Source organism: Anser brachyrhynchus, assembly GCF_964034855.1.
Source record: "Anser brachyrhynchus genome assembly, chromosome: 12".
Classification (NCBI taxonomy): Eukaryota; Metazoa; Chordata; class Aves; order Anseriformes; family Anatidae; genus Anser; species Anser brachyrhynchus.
In genome coordinates this window covers 4,321,145-4,346,087 of record NC_137707.1, presented here as the reverse complement: position 1 = coordinate 4,346,087, position 24,943 = coordinate 4,321,145, and the positions used below count along the sequence as shown (strand labels likewise).

Here is a 24,943-nt window from a genome sequence, read left to right as displayed (position 1 = left end):
AAATATCTGTAATCCAGAAAGGAATTCTTATTTTGAGTGCTGTTGATAGCTAGCTTGAGGCTTGGTTCTTTCTGAAGCAGGCGGGACAGTCAGGTTGAAGTCCTTGTTCATACAGGAGAACAGGATCTTTCCTCCCCTCCTCTGGTGGAGTGCGCTGATGCAGACACTTCATTCTGAGAAAGCAGTTTTGATGCACTCTGCAAAAAATAATTAAGTTGGCAGAATTTATAGTAGTTTCAATATTACCTTAAAAGTGTATTAATAAGGACTAGGGCGAACGGTGGCTCCTACACCTGTCAGTCAGACTTAACTTTTCTGATCATACATTCTGCTTTTTCATTAAAAAATCCTTGGAAATTTTGGAATATTAGCGATGTTACAGTGTTGAATAAGTGAAGACATTAAGACTTGTAAAGCATTAAACATCAGAGAAACTGTTTGCCACCTGCTTCATCAATAGTTTCTTAATTAATGTGAAAAGTATACAATGTTTTCTATCCAGCATCGAGTGTGTAAGGACTGATAGGTATACAGTCAGCGAGGAATAGATATAATACCATGGTTTCAGTACAGGTTTGGTTTCAGTACATGGTTTCACCATGGTTTCACCACATTTCACATGGTTTCAGTACATTAAAGGGTAGAAGAATACTTGGCACTTGGTGTGCAGGAAGGGTCAGGGGTTCTTTTGGGTACGAGCACTGTGAATGTCACAGTTGTCCCCTTAGGGGAATGCTGGCCTTTGGGTATGCAGCAAATGGAAAAGAGCGTTAGGGCAGCACTTCACTTTAAGAAAAGTCAGCAGCATGGACAGTTACGGATAACTGAAAGGCTGCTCCAACATGGACAGGCTTCCTGCCCAAATTCTGTATGTGAATTACTCTGATTATAATCTCTGAATTACATCCTCCATCTCCTAAAAGCTATGCCTGTGGCTCTGGGGAAGGTACACAAACTCCATCTAGCCTTGAGGCAGTGAGCTGGGCTGCCATGTTAACACAGAGCCTGGAGAAACTTGGAATTAGCAAGCACGATTATACATGTTCTTTAAACTCAGGACAATCTTTGGAAGAGCAGAGCAATAATGGCAGTGTTAATGGCATGTAAATGCAAAAGGAATGCTTGTGTTTTTCAGGTCGTATAGTTGCAAAAAGACTGTAATGCAGTTTGCTATTTTTTAATTCAGACTTAGTACTGGGGAGGGGCGCTTGTTATAGCTATTACTGGCTGTTGACAGAAGGCTTAGGTGAGATGAGTGTGGTAGTTGTATTCCCAATACCTCCAAGTATATAATAATAATAGATTGATTAAAGGGTCTAAAATCAGCAAGAGAAGTTGTATAATTGAAGCTTTCACACTGGAACGAAAGCTTTCAGCAGTACAGTTTAATTGTGAGGAAAATCTGTTGTATTTTTTTTTCCTGGGGAAAAAATAAAATAAAATATGTGCAGTAGTCCAGAAGGAAAGCTGAAACAGCTTATGTTTAAAATAAAATTAAAAAATAAAATAATAAAGTATATATTTAGTGCCATTTGAGAGTAGCTTCCTTGGGATACTGTGATTCTTACTCTGTAATGCTATTCAGATTTGCTATAGTACTTTATACTTCTAGTGCTGTGTACATGGAAAATGGTTCTTTTCACTAGCTATGGGCATCTAGTGAGTGGTTGCTGCAGTTCAACATGACAGCCTGTTCCAGACAGATTATACTTAGGAAAATATGGTAAAAATCAATGTAGAGGTACTGATTTCAATGGTGTTAATACCTTTTGCAACAATTAAGGATTTTGTTCAGAATACTGAATATTTGCTCTCTTCCCAGGGTATATTTTCAGTAGTAGCCTAACTGACAGCAATAATTCAAATAGAAAACTCAGAGTAAAGGGAGCTTCAGTCATTTTTCTGTCCTAGAAATTAGATTCCTGATCGGTAGCATTCTCAATGTAAGGATGATTCCTTAAGTGAAGTTGTTATCTGCATAAGTATTGTGGTGCTTGTCTCCAAGAGGCAGGATGGATACATGTTTCCTACAGTGAATGAGCAGTAAACAAATAGTTTTTCTCTGCAGGTCTCTAATATTTCTCAAAAGAAAGCCTGTCACCCCATTACAGTTGGTTGCCTTCTCCAAAATGATGCAAATTCAGTGGCAACTCTAAAGTGTAATTTGCATATATATGATTTGGGTCAAAATTGATAACTATACTGAAAATATTGGAAACATACACATACAGTTCCTGTATTTCCACACTAAATATAATAAACATATCCGTATATATTAGGCCTGTAGTTTGGTCAGCATTGTGAAGAATCGAAGTTCTTAGATCCTCTGTGTCCTGTATATTAAATAGTCACAGGTTTCCTCTTGATGGGAGACAAATATCTCTGGCAGGAAGGTATACAGGAAGGTATCTATATCAAGCACTTTGGAACAATTTCTTTTATTTTTTAACAACAGCTGCTGAAAGAGAAAAGTTAGTCATCTTTTTGCTCCCAGATATGCATATGAACTATATCTCTCCTGTGGGTAGTAAACAGATATTGATTTTCTTCATAACAGAAGTAGCTTATTACAGTGATTAAACTGTAGACCTTTCTTTATTATATAAAAAATTTAAAATTGGTGAGCTAAAGAGAATTTACATTACAAATTTGTTTTGGTTTTTGTATTCATCAAACTGTAATTCATGTTCTGAATACAAAGTCTATCTACATTGCCCTTTTTACACAGCAGCAATTGGCATTTAAAATAAATGCTGATATTATGATTATAAAAGCGTTATGTCTGTTAGAGCTGTTAATAGTCACATTACTTCATTTTTTTATTCTACATTTGTCAAAATCCTGACAGTATACTCAGTGTTAGATTGAATGTTGATATTGTTACTCAACAAGAAGATTGATTATGTCTTCATAGGATGTATTCAGTGCATACTACATGCAATTATCATCTTAAATGAACACAAGCATTTATTTAGCATTAACTGAAATTATTTAAATTCAAAGAATTTTTCTTTCTGGTTAGCATTATATTATAAAGGCATTAGTAATAACTATGATATGGTAGCATACTATTGATATATTAATATGCATGAATACATAGTTTATAAACAGAATTATAAATAGAGGCGTTGAGGCCTTGTTGCACTGTTATAGAAAATACTAATATCCACAAAATAGTACAAAACTCTATTGGCAGTAGTTATTAAGATAGCTTGTAAATACACTTAAAACCCCTACAGGTGTTTTAAACATTCTGTACAAAGCTTGTTTCCCAAACAGTGTTTGTTTTGATCTTAGCAACTATTTCATGTGAATTTGGGAATTCCTATTCTCCCCTTGTTTATTTAGGTGATGTGTTGTAGCACCAAATGAAGTCTGAGATGTTGTGACACTGTCTGCTCTTTTCTGTACATGCAATCTGTGGGTCTCTTACACTATATGAAGGTCTCCAGCCAGGAGGAAACACTGGAGAGACAGTTTCTGGGACAGTTTCTTGTGAATCTGCATTTCTTACTCCACTTCTCTTCATATTCAAATAAAACATTTGACCAAAAGTTTTGAACTTCAGAAGTTAAGCATTTCATTATACGTTAGGCACATAAATAAATGTCTTGATTTCAAAAATGCTGAGTCCATAACCCCAGTGAAATGGTGCAAAGCTGCAAACGTATTCATTCATTGACAAACACTTCTGCTTGGTTTAGGAGCTTGAGGAGATTTGAAAAATTTGGTCTTTTTAATGGTGTAGAATAGCAAACTACATTTGCTCTTACCTCCTCTAACACATAAATGAAGTTACCATGGCCATCAAGTTTAGGTGAACAACAAATTATTCACTGTTTGGATATGTTTCTTTATTAAAGAATCATGCCACAACATGATTTCTGTTCCTCACTTTGGTGCTGCTTTTTGTGATCTTAATAACACATACCAAGATTTGAACTGTTACTGCTGGTGGTGTGAAGCACTACCAATGGCTTGCACCTCTTAAGTCACGTAGGTTTTTTATTGTATCTGTAGGAAATATTAAACGCTTAAACCTTGGCAGAAAACCATCATTATGTGGTTCCGTTCTCCACTACCTACAAGTTATCATCTGGTTTATTCTAATTGCATGTATCCGCACTGAACTGTTTATTTTCCTCTGTTGTGATTAGATCCTGCTGGCTTTGTCAGGAATCTGAAAATCTAAAAAAGTGCCTTTCTGGCATCTTGATGCTTACCGGTGCTGATCCAGCTATGTCAAGACAGCAGGGGAGTGCAATCTGATACCAGTGTTAGTACTGGTGAGAATGGCAGTGGGTGGACCTCCAAAGAAAAGCACTCAAGACACAGCTCACCTCCTTGGCAATCCAAACAATTTGCCAGCATCACCCCTGCCGTGGCTAAATGACTGCAGTGAAAATTTATGGGGAAAGGAATGGATCTCCTGCTGTAATTATACAAACTCTCTCAACAGTGTTACCCTCCACACAGTCACAGCTGACAAATACTAAGCCACACAAAAAGCAACTTAATGTTTATTTATTCAAAATAATCTATTTTCCTTTTTAGCTGTAGATCCACTTTCTTGAGAGTTGATGCATATTTATGTTACTAATGTCTCATTATCCAAACAGCATTAATTGGATTGTTTTTGCAGGAGTGTGTTCTAGGGGCTAGGTCACTGCTTGGAGAAACAGGAGGCCTGGGTTTAGTGACAGGCGATGTCAGGGTGGGGCAGCGGTCTGTGCAACTGTGGGTCCCCAAATCCTCCCCTGTTAGTGGTGTGCTGTATTTCTCCCTGGACCACACAGTGTAGTAGGGATGGAGGAGGGAGGAAAGGCTGATGGTGGAGGTGAAGGAGGGCTGCTTTTCTCCTCCACGGCCCCCCTCCACAGGCACTCGTTTCTCACGAGGCAGGAGCAGGCTCAGGGAGAGGGAAGCGACTAGCCAGGCCAGCACTCCGCTCGGCCCCGGTGGGCCCCGCACAGGTCTGGGCCCTCCATAGCATCACCTGCTGAGGAACACAGATCCCCAATCCCATGTCCCAGGATTTACCAGTATTGCGATAAATCGCACAATCCAAGTAATTGCTGCTAGTGACTGAGCTGAATTAACCGGGCTAGAAGCATGAGAAAAGCTGAAAAGGCCTTTATATGCATCTCCAAGTGTGAAGAGAACATCTGATGGGAACAAACCTCTGCTCATGGGTTTGGACGTGTTAAGAGCTGCTTTCTCTAACAAAGCAAATATTTGGTGACAGAACTAGATGTAGAAAGTGCTGCATAGCAGGAAAGTGTGAAGTATTCGTAATGATATGTAATACTACTCAAAATTTGATGGTTTTCACATTCCATTGCAAGCTTAAACATTGGACTCCTGTCACAGAAATTTCTGCTGCAGTAGACACAATTTCTAGCATAAATGGGCTTGCTTTCAACAGAAAATGGGACAGTTTTCAAAGGAAAAAAGGCCAATTTGTGAGTAAAAATGGGCCTCTTTTTGAGCAAAAGGTTTATAAACATGAAGCAATAAATGGCTTTGCAAGTTTTCCATGCAATAATAACAACTTGCTAATGAAAATAATGAAAAAGTTACAGTTAGGGGAGGGGAGAGAGGCTCCATGCAGTTTTCAATATTTTGAAAACATTTTAGAAAAGAAATATATGAAAACAGTAAATCTTGTTCCACTCTATAACTGGAATTTGTGTTTAAGAAATGTCAGTAATATTTCTTTGTGTATATTTCTCTTATGATATAAATCAAAATCCTGTTCTGAGTTTGCTGCCTTCCGAGGTGAATTTCATGGAACAATGTTGTAAGACTTAAGGAAATACTTTTCTTAGGATCCCCTTAGTGGCAATGGCACCCAATTTTCTAGTCCATATGTTTTTTGAACTAAATATATCTTCTGGCTCGACTCGTTGATTTCACATGCAAATATAATGCTTCATAATAGGTGATCAGATGAGGAACTGATCTGGTTGCTTTTGTTCTGGCCTAGAAATGCTTCGGGATTAAAGTACTAAGCAATTAGGGCCCCCCTTTTACTCATGCTCCAAGAAAGATGTTGTGATGTACCCAGGAGAATATACAAAGTACCATTTAGTGAATGCTTTCCAATCAGTTAGCTGTGAAGCAGACTGTGTGGCCCAGAGGTTGCTAATCTTTGCTTAGAGGTTGCTATTGTAGAGATGAAAATTAACTGTTTTATAAATTTAAACGGTGAGAGGTTCTCTGCTGTGGGATAAGCCCTACTGCAGCTTCTTTGATTCTGCTTTATAAGGAAGCGTATGGGTGGCAGACAGATCACGGTGTTGCTATATGGAATTTCACACCAGTTTTCTCCCTGCCTGGTAATTCTCTGGAAGACTGTTAGCTGAAGGACATAGATGAGTGATGTCAAAGATGTGCAGCCTTCGTTCTTGTATGCACAGATGGCTGACACAGCTAGTCTGAGGTTAAAAAAGCACTTGAGCTGTGGTGCCCTAGCCACTCTTTCAGGTGCCATTATGTAGCATTGCTCCTGAGCTCCAGGCTTGCTTTTCAAGGAAGTTTTGAAAAACCACTCGAGCTCCGGTGGTCCTTACCATATAGCTTTAAAGGTGACTGCAGCACTTTCCCATCTGTGTCCTCCATTGATGATGCAGCACACATGGTCTTTGTGCAGATGGTTCCATATGAGGCGGCCATACAAATGTGGAAAATATTCATTTTCATTAGGTGTCCAGTCTCGTCTCCAGTGAAATCCATGTCAAAACTCTCTGTGAGCTCCATGAGAGCAGGTTCTGATGCTAATAACTCCCTCTGATCAGATGTACTAATACTCAGTTGTCCAGTGAGCATACAGATGTACTTCATGTCTAATGTGAGAGAGGTGAATTACATATGCTGTAACATTTCCGCTGCAGCGCAGTGGCTGTAATTTTTTTTTTTTTCAAAGTCATGGCTGTTTTTCAGGGTAGGTAAAATAAAGTTTGCTTTTCCTCTGTGCAGTTAGCTCTGTCTAGCTCTACAAGAAGTAGACAATCAGATCAGTAACCATGACACAAAAAGTGGCTTAACAGATGTAAAATTGTTAACATTACTGTTCACATTTGTTTTGTAGAATAACAGGCACTTGTTGCCTGTTTTAGAAACTACTTTCTTGTTTCTTACAGGGAAGCAAATTTAGATTACCATTCTAAATGCTAATATGCAGAATGAATGAGATTTAGTAAAATAAAATGAATGAAATGAATGTATATGTAGATTGTGACATCAGTATTTAATTATATACCCATCATAATACTGAGGAGGTAAGCTGCTAGATACCGGTGCAGCGAAGTGAAAGCTTACTCTGAAAGAGCAGGTATATTTTAATTTCTTCCCTCTTTACTAATCTTCCTGAATATCAGGATAGGTTATATACTGTTTACCAATATTCACATGTATTCCTTCCTATTATATTCCAAATAAGGTTTCCATCCTAGCAGCTGAAGTTCAGAGAAGGTTTTGCTTCTGTTTTGCTAAAACCTGAACTATGTCATCATATCCATTTCTATGCTATGTTTTGTCAGACCAAATTAAGTTTCATATTTTGTAAATTATAATGTGAGGTAAAGTAGTATGTAATTGTCTGGTTTCTTGAACCCTTTCCTTTTCTGTTGTTTTTCAGACTATGGAAACCCCAAAATATGAGCTGGTTATAGGAGCTAAGGATATGGGAGGTTTTGATGTGGGGCTAACTGGAACAGCAACTGCCACTATTCTTATTGATGACAAAAATGACCATCCACCAGAATTTACCAAGAAGGAGGTAAGAGTTTGCCATCTGTGTTCTACAAACTGTTGCATGTAATTGTAATTAATACAGAAATGTTCCTTAATGGAAGAGAAAAATACTTGGACGTTTTTTAGCTCAATGGGATGGACTTTCCAAGAGCTGTTCTTTTACATTAATAAATTGGTATGCATCATTTCTAAAGCACATTGCAACCACAAGGTAAAAAATTATGTCAAGGGATATCATTGAGAGCTTGGCTAGTGGGATGAAAACCTGTACAATAAGTTTGCTAATGGTAACTTTCTCATTTTGTTCCTATGGGGAAGACAGAGCGTTCCCTCCAGCCTGCATTCTAGCTTAGGGCTTTTAACGATAGGGAACATGGATGAAAGCAGTGTCTTTTGTACTGACTTCAGAACTTCACCTGTGAGAAAGCTAGTCTTGTCAGTTCTGTAACAAAAAATCAAGTCCTGAAAGCGTTAAATTCAACCTACAGGTGAAATTTTCAAGGACAGTTTTTGTTGTTGTTGTTGTTTTCCCCTGCAAGTTGAATTCCACTGAACAATACTGAAAAGTCTGTAACAACACAAAATATTCACCGCCTGCAGGATTGTGTGGCACTGCTACAGCCAAGTTTCTGGCTTCAGGGAAAACATCCACCCAATTTCCTGCCCTTACCACACTACTCTTTTCCCTCACCTACATCTATTATTTGTGTGCTTTTTTATTCTTATTTTTTTTCTTCTGGTATCTGGAGAAAATTAAAGAGTGTCTGAAGTTTTACCTAATAACTGCTGGTTTGGATTCTGCTATAAATTTTTCCTGAAGCTGTGCAGGTTTTAAGGAATATTCCCGAAAGATGAGAAGTAAGCACTAGGGATGCTGATTTTCAGGTAATTTTAGAAGAAGAAAATGAGAGTCTGTTGTTGTAAAAGTCTTGGGTTTTCTTCTTTAAGTATGTTTATTCCTTTATATCTCTCTCCTTTTTTTTTTTTTTTTTTTTCCTTCTGGCCTAATTTTAGCAGTTTGACAACAGATTATATTGAAATAAATTACTGCAATTTTACTTGAATAATTACTTCTTTTATAAATGCAAATTGGATAAGATTAAAAAAGAAGGGATGAGATTATTATTATTTTTTTTAAGTCAAAAAGAGTGAGAAATAAGAAACAATGACAATTTTGCCAACAGAAAAGTTAGCTTTCACTAATCAATGGCAATAGCTATAATTACTTGCTTTGGCAAGACCATTACAGCCACGTGAAAAGTACTATGAAGAGCCTTATCCAAACCTTTCAAGTATGTACATGATAACTAAGTGGCTTTGATCTAACCATTAATTCCCATAGAATCGCCCTTTGGATCAGGCTTTTAGTTCTCTGAAAGTTGTTCCCTGACAACCTGTATTTGAAATATATTTAAAACATCTGTATCGTTTTAGCTTTCTGGAACATAATTAACAATGTATAAGGACAACTAACTATGTTTAGAAATAGGAACTCGTATTCATCAACAGTGCAAAGAATTCATACCATTCAGAGTACTATTTACTTGAGTTTCGAAACTTTGCTTCCAAAACAAGAAACCTGCTTTAATTATATATCCTGTTTTTGTATGTTTTACATATCTTTAATATTTTTCTTTGGTAATTCAGGCTCATGTTAAAATCTTGGGTGCCTAGTTAGGCCCTTCATCTACTGTTAGATGGTATCTATTTTTGTGGTAATTCAGAAATGTTTATAAATTCATTCCAGTTAATGATAGTAAAAGGTAGTCTATACTCTTGGAAGGCTGGTTGGGTCATTTTAGAAACAATTTGTATGACAGATGGCATTGTCTTTGAAAAGTCTGGTCCTGTATGTCATTCTTACAATTTATATGGCACGCAAATTTTCCTATACAGATGACATTTATTTTATATATATATATACTGCATGACATGGTTTTGAACCTTTAACTACTATTTAGAGATGTCAATGATCTCATCAACCTTCACTCTACCTTGCTAAGTCATATTCTTATTCCATGAATAAGGCAGGAAAACTCAGTCTTTAGGCATATGGTATTTGACCCCTTTTGAACATATGCTCTATTTAAAATATGTAGTGTAAGGGGAAGGAGAGTGTCTATTAATAAAGCTAATGCCACTTTCTTGGTCTTACTGTTTTAAGTACTTAGCTATTGTATTTAAATACTAGTTGTGTACCAGATGCTGTGATACCATTGATTTGAAGAAGACTTGAAAAAACAAGACATATTCTACAAGATAACTTTTGAAGTAGAAAGCTCAAATACAGTAAATCTGAAGGTTTGATTTTTTATACATACTTAGAGATTGGTTGCTCTAGCATTTGGTTTATATAGTATTGCTGTATTTTCCCAGCTATCTTCCTTCTCTTTAAAGATACTTCCTCTCAGTCCCTTTTTCCATTTTATAAAACAAATGAATATTTACTGACCTGTGTTTTCTTCTGACAGTATAATTTCTGCCTAGAATAGCTCTGCCTTTATTTGTCATATGCTTTTGATGTAGCTTGATTAAGACAAGTTTTCAATGCATTCTCTTCATCTGTAAACACAGGGTCAAATTCATTAGTGATACAACACAGGGAAGGACAATAAAGTTGTTAACAACTGGATTTTATTCTAAATATTTTTTCACCAACATTTAAACAAAAATCTGGACACTGTATTAGTACAATATGAGGCAGTACAGGTTCTGGACTAAATGTTTTGTTAAATGCATTGCTATATATATCTCAAAAATATATTATTTCAGTAACATTAATGCTAAGCCAAAAGGTTAATGATTTTTCGAGCCTTCTCCTAAATTGAAAATGTACGTATTTCTATATATTCTTTTTCCAAGAAGCCTTGCATGTGTTAAAAGATACATCTCTGAGTCCTCAGTTCAAGGCAGTCTCAGTCATGCTTGAACATGTCTTTGTCAATTGAGGATGAGTTTTATCTCTTGACACTGGAGTGATCTCTTCCTCTTTTTTCTTACAAAGCCTATGACTGTATTGTTTGTCTTTGAAACAAGTTTATGGATCTACACCTAAGCAGTGGTACTTTTCCATGTACTCATATGTACTATATTTATTCCTTGGAGGCCAGAACCTTATACACTTATTCAAAATGCACATTAATGGGTTTTATTTGATATTTTCAGAAAGGTCTAATCGCTCCTTTGCTGCTGTACACAGCTTTGCAGGAGCCTCTATTGGGTTTATTCAAGTTTTGCTGGAAGAGGAAGTGTTCATCTAGTGAATCTGTTCTTCCATCTGCTATTATTTTTTCCCCAGTATACCACAACCATACCATTCTGATGCAATTGTGGCCTTTGTGCTTAGGGAAAAAATCATTGATGGTGCTTTAGGGCATAACTACAGAAGTTGAGCAACCTGGCTGTGATCCAGCAAAGCACTTCCATTAACTTCAGAGGAATTGTTAAAGCCCTTGAGATTATAAGTATGTGTCAGGTACTTTGATGGGTTAATGTATTAGACGTTGCTTCGTGAGATTCAGCCCAGTTAATTATTTTGTTACTGCCCCATCACTATACACATCTCTCAAAATATCTGCCTTGTTCTATTTCATGTATATACTTACCCCTACTGTTCATAATAGGCTCTGAGCAGTGCAAAAATCCATTCAGACTTGCAAACTCTACCCTGCTCCCTCCAGGGGTTTAAGTAATTTCATCTTTAATGCCTAAAAGAGCAGTGTTTTAAAAACTCCTCCAAAAATCCTTGGGTGAGGTAACAGGGTCTACCATTTAAAACACCGCAATGGCCAGGACATTGTGCCAGGTTTAAATTACAGGGAATGAAAATAGAGATATTTGTAAAGTTAGTGATTTTTTTTTTTTCCAGGAAGATTTTTTTTTTTAATTTACAATCCTATTTCTGTAATATGAAAGAGTTTCTAAATGAAATTTATGAATAATTAGTTTATACAAAAGTATTTTGTATCACAAAGAACAATTTGGCATTTCCTTTCCAACAAGTTAAGGCCTTAGGCTGAACTTTTGTTTAGTAGCAAGGGACTACTTCTTTGAAAGGAAGTAATGAAGCAAAGCATGGAGCAGGAATTAATCATTCTGGAAAATTTGATATCTGGTTTGTGTACTTGCGGATATTCAAACTGCACAGGAATGAATTAGACTGAGTGAATGCTAGTGGTGCTGGTATTGTTTTTAAACCTAGCAAATTAAGAAAAAATGATTTTCTTGTATCACTTTAACAACTGGGGACAGGCAGCTGCAGTGTTGTGTGCCCACAAAACCATGATTTTAGTCTAAAGCTAATGTCACTGTGGTTGAAGAGGAATGAAGGATGAACAACGTAGCATCTGCTGGAAGGCACAAGCTGGCAAATACTTCTATTGCATCTGTTGCTGTAGGCTTTGTTCTGGCCAGTCCTTCCGGAAGACACAATGGAGGAAAACCCAGCTTGTTTCAATATGACAGCGATATGCACTACTTTGCCCCTTTGTCTCTTCCTCCTCCTCCTCCTTCAAAAAAAAAAAAAAAAAAAAAAGTTCAAAGAATCCTGCTTGTGCTTCTGATCTTATACAACTCCTGACCAGTATATATGCTCAAACATGGAATTCCACTGAACTCCTCTGCCTTTCTTTCATGGCTGCTGTCATGATTTTTTTGAAGTATCTCTTCCCACAGGAAGAGGATTCCATTGCTCTTCTTTAGTAGTACAATATCTTTTCCTTAATATAGGATATATTGCCTTTCCTTAGCAAATGTCTTCAGGGACTGGAGAGAAGAATGCAGTGATGTGAGTTAAGGAGATGATTCTTCTACAGACAATGTAATTCTCATATCTGTCCTTCACCACAGCTTTGGGACAGCAGAACATCCCACGTCATACTTGGGGAAATAGCAGGACCTGTCAGAGCATTTTCACTTGCACATTACAGAGAGGCTTCATTTGGCCAGGGTATAGTCTCATTCTTAAGACAGTTCCTCTTTCTTCTTCTTCCATCTTCACCATCAACTTCATCTATTTCTGGGACAAAACAATGTAAAATACAAAGAATTCTGTAACACCAGGACAGTAAGATTTTTTCCTATTTTAGATTTTAGGTGTAGATGAACGTCATGCAAAACGATCTTTCCAGTTAAGTGATTTTTCCAGTTAAATAAGGAAGCTTGCCTCCTGTGAACACAATGAAATTTGTATAATTTGACAAAACATCACTACAGTGATATTTGAGATACACTGATGCTGTGAGTCTTAAATGAAAAATATGATTTGCTCACATTTGAATACCTACTGACTAATGGTTTATAAAAGAGTAATAAATGACTAATGTGTGCTTTAATAAATGATTCATCAATTCCTGTAGAGACCTGTAAGCGAATAGGTTGCTTGTCACCATGATTTATGATGACTTCCAGCACTGTCTTCTGATTCAGTTGTGCTACCCACTGGGGTAAAACAGCCCCTGGAGTACAATATGTATCTCCGTCTGCTCATGGTTTGAAGAGGATATGAGACTTTCAGAGCACCATCTGGAGAGATTTATTTTTCAACTCAGGCAGTTGAGAAACACGCTTGTAGCTTTGAGAGCCCCTGTCTTGATTCTCGGTATTGCCTACATCATGTTGAAGACCAAATACTGAGTTAAAAGTTCTACTGAGGTTCCTCCTGGCTTTCTTTTCTATACTTCCTCTAGAAAATTACTTAGACATAATATTGTTGTTTTCCATGCTTTATGTACCTTAGAAACACAGGCTAGATCTGTTCATTCAGTTTGCTCATTTGAAAACAACACATCTTGTTTTCCCTTGTTCAGTGATCTGGAAGTCATCCCTGGTCTTATCTTGTTTTACAGGGGAAATATTGCCCTTTGGGGCTCCTAAATAATCTCATTCCTTTGTGTGTTTCATCAGTGAGATGGACCCTATATTTGGACTCTAACAATTCTGTTAATGCCACATGATTCTCCTTGCAACTTTCTCCTCTAGACCCTTACGTGTGTTTTGGAGAAATCACTAGCAAGAGCTATACCTGCGTGCAAAAATTTAGCAAGTGTGCTGTGCTTTGACTAACACACAGTTCAGGAGCATGACAAGGCACCAGCCCTCTTTAACTTTCTTTTACTTTTCTGTTGGGAGGGAAGTGAGCATGTAAGCCAGACTGAATGCAAGGAAAAGACCAGTAGGAGCTGCCAGCATGGCTCAGCAAGGTGGTAAGAATAAGCTGGCCTGGCTTTTTCCTGTTTCGCATACCATTCTCTTATGCTAGGCATTGGAAAGCCAGATGACTGAATTGAAGTACTTGAGCAGCAATAAGCAGACCTGAACAGATGAAAAGAAGCAGTTGCCAGGCTAATAGTTAAGACATAGAGCTGTGCTGTGGCCTAAATGATATGAGAATCAGCTTTAAATTCTAGCAGCCTGTTCAAGTTGGAGTAAACTGTCCCCAGTACTGCTTTGTCACAAAAAATAGTTTTGTAGAATGGATAAAACCATTTTAGTAAAATCACATGTACAAAATGCATGTTGGAATTTCTGTCTGGCTCTCATTTTTGGACTGAGAATTTATGCACGCAGAAAGCAGAAATCATATAGAAACTCAACAGAGCAGGACGAAGCTCTACAGATGTCAGTAAACTCTGGCATAAAGAACAGCTTTAGAACAAGGCCATCCTTGTTTTTCCTAGAGACGTAAATACAGCTAGCAAGTCTCCTGAAGTGTACCTTTCCCTTCAGAAACTCCCTACACTACATAAATATTTGCACTGGCCTTTTCATTCAGTTTTACTTGCTCGTCATACTCTTGGAGCAGCCCACCAACACACTTGACATTGCTGAAGCCCAGGTGTCCAAGAGTCCCCCAGAAAACAGCTGAAAGACACTACCTGGTGTATTTTTCACATGTAAGGGTAGAATTCAAAGAAAATTTCTCTGATAATGGAAAGTAGAGGAAATGGGATCAAGGCAGGATTGATATTCCTACATCATCCTTGTAAGTTGTCTGTCTCACCTGTTCTTAAAACATCCAGAGACAGAGAATCAAAAGATTTCTCTGTCTGTTCCTGTTCAAATCTTAACAGTAAAAAACCTGCATAGTCTGATTTTAGATTATTTTGCCAGAACTTAAGATCATTGCATCTTCTGTTGCCCTCAGATATGGAGGGCAAATTATGCCCTTCATGTCTTTTTTATTCATGTGTAAAGAGGGGCATGCGTGGAGAAGACTTGTAGCTCAGAATATATTTATTTCTTAAAAGAAAGAAATAATCCTTCTGTTAAACCTGTGACATTCATTTTTCTCCCATAAATAGTAACTCAGGAGATTAGTTGAAAACAGAAGAGATGAAGTTGTCCCATAACCGACTTGTGTTCTTTCATGTTTAAACAAAGACAAAGATGTAGATGTAAATGTGTTTCTACTAGAGTTCATTTGCAAAGTAGGTAGTAATTTAGTTCGGAAAGTATCTATTAGTCAAGTGGAAAGCTATTTATCAAATCCATGTGAAAGGAAACAAGCATTTAAATGGTGATTTTATTTTTTATTTTTTATTTTTTTTTTGTAAATGAAGACTGTGAGCTTTCTGTTCTCACTGCAAAAATAATATTTGAAATTTACATTCTACAGTTCTATAAACTGCACCACTTCTATATGGTTAGTAATTGGTCATTGCTCATTCATGTGTTAACGTCCAAGGCATTCAGTTTTCTCCACTGTTGTGAGCTGCAAAACTCTTCCAAAATCACATAAGCAGTTTAGGAATCTAAGTCGTGAAATAACCCAGGCATTTTGATCTCATTTTTAGAATAATTTTAGATGTCAAAGGGAAAAGCTTGCTAGATTTTAAAAAATGGATGTAAAGACACCTAATTCCCATTAGAATTTTAAAAGCTGGTGTTAGGAGCATAGATTGCTTTGGCTCTCAATGTAATTAGGATCCCAAATGTTTATCTTCTTTCTAAACCTAATCACTTTCAAATAACTTGGAAAAATGCCTGTGATTGGGAAAAATGTTAATATTTCTAGGTTGTGTTGTGGTGGTACCAATCTAAGGACATCTGGAAGATTTATTTAAACAGTCTGGCTATCTGGATAATTAAATTACCTTTTTGTTATTTCTTTTTCTTCTTCTTCAATATTGAGTGTCAGTTCTTATCAGAATTAGCTGATTTGAGGTTTCTCACGTGACGAAAAATGCTCAGCACCATTCAGGATTGAATTACCAATGACCTTAAAACAAACACTCTACTGTAGCATTACAAGTAAGAATGGAATAGTTTGAGAGAGGGAGAAAAACAAATGTTTATGCTGTGCATTGACTGAAATATAAGATTGTTAAGCAAAAAAAAAAAAATTGTTCAGAAGACCAGTATTTCCTGTACTCATCCAGATTCATACTGTGTGCATAATAATTTGTATTCATGTGGCTTTCAGTGAGCTATCTACATAACCAGTGTAAGCACTTTGTTCAAGAACTTCTGCAAAATATGTTTAACACTGAGTCCATCCACTTATCACATAATTAGAGCTGGATACACTGCATAGCAGTAGGCAGCAGACTTCTACATTTATCTTTGCTTGTGAGGGGTGAGTTCATTGCTTTGTTTCTCTCCACCAAGGTCATGAAATACATGAAGTTCTCTATTTAATCTCCAGATAAACACATTTCAGTGGTACATAAAACAACAGTGTCTGCTTTATAATCTGAAAGCAGCTGAGAAACACTGGTATAAGTACAGGAAAGGTTCTATGAATAGAAATGATCATTCGAACAGTGTGAAATTGGGGAGGAACAGAAAGGCACTTCACTGCTTCTCCAGATATGACTTTTTCCCAGCATTCTTTGTCTCCAATGAGCTCACATAGTAAACTTGTATTTTTGCCAATCTTTTTTTTTTTTCCTCCTCTGTTCCTTCCCTGCCCTTTGCTTAGTTTCATTGATTTGCTATGACCAGCTGATCTGAGCAGTCCTGATGTGAAGGTCTGTGTAAGTCCGTGCCTTTTGTAACCCTTCAGTTATGCTCAGAAGGTCAGCAGCAACTCAGTGGTAATAACAGCAGTTCTTACTACAGCTGGTAAATTCTCACCGCAAAACCATTCCAGTGCTGACTATCCTCTGAAGACTTCCTCCATCTGCTTCTGCTAACAGCAAATATCCAAACAGTGTGAGCAACAAAAAAGCCATAAAGCCACAATTTATCGCTCTCTTCTGCAAGAAGTGAAGGTTAATATGCTTTCTCAATGTGGTCTGTGAAGTGTGAACTTTACCATAGATATTAAGTTCTGAATTACAAAGCAAACAGTAGCAGTAAGGGTTTTGACTACATTTAGCACAAATACATCTGGTACGAGTTTGGATAAGTAACTGGATGGTAGAATTAGAAAAAGTAGAAATTAAAGAGGAAGGACGGTTCAGTCAAAGGCTCTTGAGAGTCGCACAAGCTAAACAAAAATAATGTAATATTTCCATGCCTAGGCTTGGATCATTTGTTCAAGAAAGTTAGCAGTCATTGCTAGGAATGTCTATGTGATTTTCCAATTAAACTTTTTCTGTCCAGCTGGAATTTTGCAGTTGCCTTCAAATCAAATTAGGACTGTTTTCTAGAGATTGAAGTTTTATCATAAATTCTAAAAACGGAGTCTTTAGCCTGAGAAATTAAATGTTCTTGTGCTTTTTGTTGTTGTTGTTTTTGTTTTTAATGAATGTGCTGCTGAAGCACTCCATGGAAATTTAGCTTAATTTCACTGTTGTCCAGTTTTATAGCATATTGTCCCTCATGAACTGTCCAGGGAGTTCCACCTTCAACACTGAGTGCAGGCAGAACACTTGAAGGAAATTCACACACATTTTTCAGAATGGATGTGAAAAATTGCATCATTTTTTTCTCAAAATGACTTTTGAGTTCTGTATGAGGAGACATCATTGGCCTGTGTAACAGTCAGTTGACTGAAATCCTAAATTCTGCGTGCAAGGACAGTGGTTTTCCATACTTGATATTCATTGCAGGGTGGCTCCTAAACCATGATTACATCATTCATATTCAGCCTAGGCAGTACGTAAATTGGTGAGTAACTAGTGGGGATCAAATGACCAGGTATTGCCTGTGCTATATACCCAGCAAAACTGTTTTGTGGCTTGAAAGGACTTTTATTTTACATACACGAAGAGTTACAGTTCCACACATGTGAAATGTGAAATCCTAACAGAAATGCTAAGAACTCTAAATCTCCTTGTTTGACACAGCACAGCTGATCCGAGGAGCAAAACATAGAGGAATTGTTAGATGTGTGGCAAAATCACTCTAATCCCATGAGTTAAGAAACCCACACTGTTAATATGCCTCTAGCATCTGTAGGAGTTCTATTTTAAAAGTAGGATTAAACAAGATAACACACTATAGATCTAAACATATTCAATTTGCAGCAGACAAAACCCTATTTAATAGCAATTACACAATATGTGCGAGCTGGTATCATAGTAGTTGTTTATATGAACAGAAGGGATTTATAAAACTGAAGTATATTCATACAAAAATAACAGCTATATGACTGTGTAGGTCATTCCACTAGAGAGAGTTTTGTGATCAGTTTATCAATTTCTTCACTGACAAGTGAGATTTTAAGATTTTTTTGTCAGCAACACTAAAACTGATTTGGCTACTACAAAATTTGCTAACCATCTGTGCATACGAATCAAAATGTCAGGATTATTTAGACAAAATATCTTTTTTCCTTCTGCTCTGGAACATTAAAATAGTGAACCAATAAAAATCAACATGCTAAAAGGAGCTGTACATTTATTCAAGTAAAATTGTTAGTAAGTGCCTATGAAAGAGACTCATTTAGAAAGCAATAAAATTCTATAGGGCTGATCGTCTCTTGAAGTTACTGGAATGAAAATGGTGTTGATACATTTAAGAAAAAAAAAAACAGATTAGGGGATTCATACAAAACTCTTTGCAGTTATAGTCTCTGTTGAGGAAAATGGTTCAGGAGTGTAATTTATTCATACCCTTGTACTTTCTACTTTGGCTTATTTCCAGGACTTGTTTGCCTTAGAGTCCCAGATGCTTATTTGCTTAAAGGGTAGCCCTTTCTCTAGCCGGCTGTCTAACAGTCACTTAATATTTATTTGTTTTTACAAATGTTTTCCCCTGTGTTCCCACTCCATATGTCACAAGAAAAAGTATAATCTCAGCACTACACAAAGTATTAACTTTATCCTCACTTTCCTTTTCTAGACTTTGACCCCATTATGAAAATTCCCTGAATCCAAGTTACCTGACCCTATGTTTCCCTTCAATGCTGTTGCTCTGTGGTCAGTCCTTATTAATTTGTCTTAACTTCCGTTCTCTGATTCCACATAGGTTGATGCAGCTTTTTAGAGAGTTAGTTATTTTTTATCCAGTTCTCTGCATATTTTGGAATATCTCCAGCTACTTACTTGCCTAGTCTTCATGATATCTAATTTGCCTAGTGCTGAAATTTATCATGTTTTTATATCATCCTTCAAAATTCACTTTTTCTGCTTCATCAGTGTCTTAAAAACAGACAGCTCTTCTCTTTTGGTCTTTCTTACTTTCAAGCCTGCTATTTAGTTAGCGATCTGTAATTAACCTTCTCTGAATTTTAATAATTACCTTTAGTTTTTCCTTCTCCAAAGTCCTTGAGTCTGTCATTGACTCTCAGAGCCTGAACATCTAGTATCCCTTAAATACATTTCTGCTCGTTTCCAGTTCCTGCTTCAGCTCCACCAAGACTAATTTCAGTGATGTATCCATTGACTGCTCTTTGATAAGCGTGACACCTCCTTTCTCTCCCTTCCTTATTTTTGTCACTTTCCCCACTGTCTTTTGATATGGAAAGCTGTTCCTGTAATATTTCTTAAAATGCTATGTTTCTGTCCTTTGTCATCGCGTGATCTTCTGTCTTCATCATTTTTCTCCTTTAATTTCTATATGATCTTACTCCCTGCCCGTGAATTCTTCTTCATCCCCTCACTGTCTACTTCCCCTTGGGAACCACCTTTCTGTTTCCATGACCTAACCTGATTGTTTGCTTATGACTCGCAGAAGTCTACGTACACTCTTTACCTGCCTCCTATAAATCGAGTCCCATCACTGTCTGCTTCCCCGCATCATCTCATTTTTTTCCTTTTATGCTTTATTTCCTCCTCCTCAGCTCATTTGTTTTGACCGTCTTCAGTCACTGAGGCCAACAGTGCCCATACGTTATGTTATACTGTCAGATATTCTTAGATCAATGATTCTTCTTCATTTAGAAAGACTGATGGTAAGGAGAGTGCTGCTGTCCTCAACAAGTTTAAGGGGCTGAAAGCAATCTTTTGGTTCAAAAAATGTTTGAAAAAACTAGGCAGTTATTTGAGAAACTTTTAAAACATACATAAGAAAAATGAATCCTGCTAAATAAGCTTATATCTAAACAAACAGCTGTCTGTTGCTGAAATCATACTGAGGAAAAAGATTGATCTGTTGTATTGATACTCTTAGCTGCCTGTATCCAAGCTATGGCTCCAATCCAAACAGTGTTCTATAGAGATGTGAACGTAGGATTAGGCTATAATGTAAATCTGGATTTTATATGTATGCATGTGTACATAGAAACAAAGGTCCACAAGTGTTTTTCTACCTAAACCAAAGACCAGATGCTTTCACCTCCTAAAATTGCATTTTCTAATATGGATTAAATCAAAAATGAAATTTGGTTTGGTTTTACTTGTCTACTTGAAAATAACTCACATTTAAAAACAGAGAACACTGTGGTTGATTAATTGATTTGGTGTTGATCTAGGCTAAGAAAAAAAAAAAGTGTATGTTTGAAGACAAATGAAGGGCATGTTTTCTAAGTTAGCAGCTCTGACCTTTTCAAGTTTTCCATCTTAAATAATAATTGAAGCCATGAGTAAATAAATCCAACTTTGCCTGCAGATGTTGAACTCTAATGTCCTTTTACTCTAACATAGCCACTGCCTGATATTAATGGCAGAAACAGTTTTATCATGCCCCACGCTGGGGCTGACTGGTAGTCTCTAGGAACTGTTTTCTTTCCTCTAGCCATATGATTAAAATACAGTTCAAATCAATAAATCTGTACAGTTTCTGTCAATGGTAAGTGTTCGCCTAGGGGTCTTCTGTGTCCCAGAGGTATTTCTTTTCTTCAGTTCTTCTGTATTCACCAGAGAACCAAATTATGATAAGTCTTGTTTACCTAGGCCACCCATTGAGGTTGTTTTTGGACTGCCTGCTGGAAATGGAGTGAGCAATAAGAGCACAAAAACACACTCGTGGGCTGGTAGATAGAGATATAGATGTTAGCAGTAAGATAACTCTCTTAACAATTTTGAGCTCCAGCATAGCCTCTGTGAAGGGTTTGCTTTAGGAAGGTTAAATATTTAAGCATGCATCCTTTGCTCTTTTGCGATGTGAGCAGGTAACAGTATAGGGTGGATCACAAAAAGAGTTCTAAGATCTGATGTGATTTCAGCTGAACTTCACCACTTTTCAAGGATGTCAGGACTGCCTGTTTTCCCTTTTCCTGAATGAAGATCATCTCAGTTGATTGATAAGGCAATATGTGAGCAACTAATCAATTTTAGATTCTCTTTCCTCTAGTAGCAATTGCTCTAATGCAATTGATTAAAAGGAAATTTTAATGATATCACTAATTGTGCTTTTAAAGGAAACATGACAGCTACTATTGAACTATTAATTTATTATTTCCCCTGGTAATCAATTTGGAAAATCAAAATATTATTATTTTTTTAAAGTGATATCTCCTGCAGTGTCACTTGTTTTTTCCTAAAATTAACATGTCATCCTTGGAAATAATGGTAGCATAGAAACAATGAAGTAATTGTATTCAACCCATAACTTTTTCCACTTCCCGTTTTCTGTTATGGGAGATGCAAGAGAAAAGTAGTGTTCCTGCCTGAATTCGGCAGAAAGTAGTGCATGTTTCCATGCATACATGCAGACAAGACAAGCATCTAGTTTGTTTCTGTAAAAGACTCCCTTTAACAGCAAGTATGAGACTGTAGCTGTCTATAAATGCAAACAGACTAGGCACTAGTCAGCAGAAATAAATGTGTTCAGCTGCATGTTGCACATCTGAATTATTTATTCAGAAATAATAAGCATGGTTTGTCAACACTTACACAGAGGATTATCTGTGTTACATAGTAAAGCTATTGTCATGTCTTTGCTGACTAATTTGTAAGTGTTCAGGGAGCACCTTATTCACTTTTAAATGCCCAGAGTCCAGGATATAGGTTGAAGCTCACTTATTCCATAAATTTATTTTTCTTAAAGTCATAAAGTATGGGCAGCATTACAAATGTTAATGCTACTATTATAGGATCATAATTTAAAAATACCAGTGTTCTCAGAGGGCTCCAGCAGTGTGTCATTTCCCTGCTTTATTAAAATGAATGAACAGATGTACAATTTATTTCTGCTGAACTATCATCTAAATTCATAAGCTATTTCTCATGTGTCTGAAATCCGTGTTGGTTTCCCATTTTCTTTGCCTCAGAAAAAAAAAATAAAAAAATTACACTCTCACATTTATCACTCTGGGGATATAAACGAGAAGTATACTCTCCACTTCATTCACTTTAGACTAATATCCTCAATACAATTTAAATCCCATTTCTTCAAGCCTATTCAGCAAAACCCAGGCAGTGGAACACCCCAGGATCCGATTGCAAAACTCCCTTGCCTTCTACATTGAAGGCTGGCAGGTGGACTCTGAGGACACTCTCTGTTCTCTCTGACAGAATGAGGTGGCACTCGGCTGTGTTTAATCTTTTTGGTTGGCATTTAGAATGCCAGTGGAAGCTATGCAATTTCTTAGCAAATAGTTGGGGAAAAAAAAAAAAAAAAGAAGGAATAGATAATGACAAGTAAGAAGGAGAGGTGAGGAGGTCGGTCATAATTGTAGTGAATTTTGCAGCTAAGGAACACACATCAGCTTGCCCCAACCACTGACAAAGATATGTTTTATTTGTCTTGTGGCAGCGTACAAGCATGGCAGGTGCTCCCTGGAAGTGATAAACAAACAAAACAAGGCAGTGCAGAGATTAGATGGAATAAAATTATGGAGGCTTAAAAGCACATGAAACAGACACGTTGCCATGGGAAAAAATGAGTATAAAAATCCCAGACAGTGCTCTCAGCCTATTGCCATTCTTATTTGTTGGCAATGTTTGTGGGCAATGTAAGGGTGATATTTTGCACTAATTCCATGTGAGGAAAGAGTGGATAATATGCCCTGGGGGTGCTGGCAGCATTTCTTCTGTAAGCTGTGTTTCTAAGAGTTTGTATTGTAAGCGAGCTGTAAAAATTTTCGATAGATTTGTAGTTGACAACAGAATTCTCAGGCTCAGATAGTTTTGTTTTTTTCTTGTTTTGTTTTTATTTTTCCCTAATAAAAATCATTTTGGCAAAGGGAATAGTGGAACACAATGTGAATCAATCTGCTTTCTTCATTTCATAGTTGCTCTAGAATTTAAATGCAGGCCTTTAAATACTTCTTTGCCAGACAATTCATGAATATCGTGAAGTAATGGTAGAGATTTTTAAAGAAGTATGATTTTCTTTGGAAGACTTCTCTGTAGTGGCAGGAGCAGTTTTTCCCCATGCAACTGCTCAGACAGAGTTGTTAATTCCTTAGCAAGAGGGGAGGAGTTATAATTGGAGCAGGTATTTACAGTGACCACATTGCAGACAATCTCAAAACAATTAAATTTGGGTATCTGGTTCTGCCATTCTTGTTCCCTTTCAGTCCTTCCTTAAACTGAGATCATAATTATTTTCCTCTCTCTTTTTCTTGTGTTTTCTTGCCAAAAGAGAATGTTACAAGATAGGAAGGCAAATGTCAGAAGTATAATTTTCATCTTTTATCTGCAGAAGGGAGGGCAAATGTGATTTTGTAGCTAGATACTGTACCTCTAGCAGTCAGCCCTAAATCCATTGTGCTGAAGAGTCCTGCATGGTGGGGAGCTTGAGACTGGGAACTCAGTGAAGGATTTCCTTCCTATTACTTGGTTTGGGGCAAAGACTAATTTTATTTTATTTTATTTTATTTTATTTTATTTTATTTTATTTTATTTTATTTTGTTTTGTTTTATGTTATTTTATTATTTTATTTTGTTTTATGTTATTTTATGTTATTTTAGCAATCAAGTTAGCTTCCTGGAAGTTAATGTGTACAACTGCATTAAAAATGTTAGAAAGCTATGAAAAGTGCTTCGTTACCCTTTCTGGTTTGGATCTTGGACTTGGTCCTATCATGAAATCTGCAGGGGAAAGGATCTCAAGATATAATGACATCCTGTCCTCCTATCTGTACAATTTCTAGTATTTGTTTATCTTATTTACCCCTCAAGAGATTTGAAGGTTCAGTCTCCGTGGTCCCCCAGCAATCTATATCAGTACTTCAGCTATCCTGAAGTTTTGACTCATCTGTGATGGGAATTTTTCTTGCCTCCACTGAAGCCCATTGCTTCTTGGCCTTTTCCACTACGAAGGTGGCACACAGACAATTCCCTTCTCTACAGCAACCCCGTGTGTATTTTTGCTATGCAGGTTGGTTCAAGGCCAGGAGTTTGAGAAGTCTGCCTGCTCTCCAATTGCTCTTTGCCTTCTGCACTGCAGGCAGGAAGCGGGTGCGGTACTACAGCTGGGGCTCCCCAGTGCTGAGCAGATGGAAGATTTCCTGCTTCTGTCTTGCACACTATACTTTCTCTTACACATCTCCATGCAGTTTTGCTGTTTTCACAGCATTAAATTGCCTTTATTGTCCACGATTCTTTTCCACTAGCACAGTAAGTGACAAAACTAACATCTGCTATATGTGGTTTCTTCTTCTTTCATCCTCACTGCAGGAGGGGAAAAGTGTATGGATTTTGAGCACTTGGATGCAGCTGTTTATTTTCTTCTTATACGTGTAGTTTTGTGTTTAATACAGAAAATTTAATTAAATCATCCAGATGTTTTCTTTTTAGTTGTTTTAGGTTTTGTTATGTAACCGGCTGAGGATATTTCATACACAAATGAGAATGTATAAGCAGTGGCTAGGGAGCTTTGTGTCATATCTAGGCACACTGTGATCTTCTCCACGTGGTTCTGCTAATATACCTAACTTCTGACCTGCCATTAGCCCATAGTTCCTATTTTGGGT

At 37.0% G+C, this 24,943-nt stretch overlaps 1 protein-coding gene across 8 annotated transcripts in view; it reads left to right on the top strand.

Moving 5' to 3' along the window:
* The window catches only part of CDH13 (cadherin 13), a 489,849-nt gene that overhangs the window by 391,148 nt on the left and 73,758 nt on the right, over window positions 1-24,943 (top strand). For all 8 annotated transcript variants that reach the window (XR_013938364.1, XR_013938365.1, XR_013938366.1 and 5 more), the window contains one exon: window positions 7,640-7,780. Coding sequence is in view for 5 of the 8 variants with exons in the window: in XM_080552453.1 (XP_080408579.1) it covers window positions 7,640-7,780 (141 nt within the window). In the remaining 3 variants the exon portion in view is untranslated. The remainder of the gene's footprint in view (window positions 1-7,639; window positions 7,781-24,943) is intronic.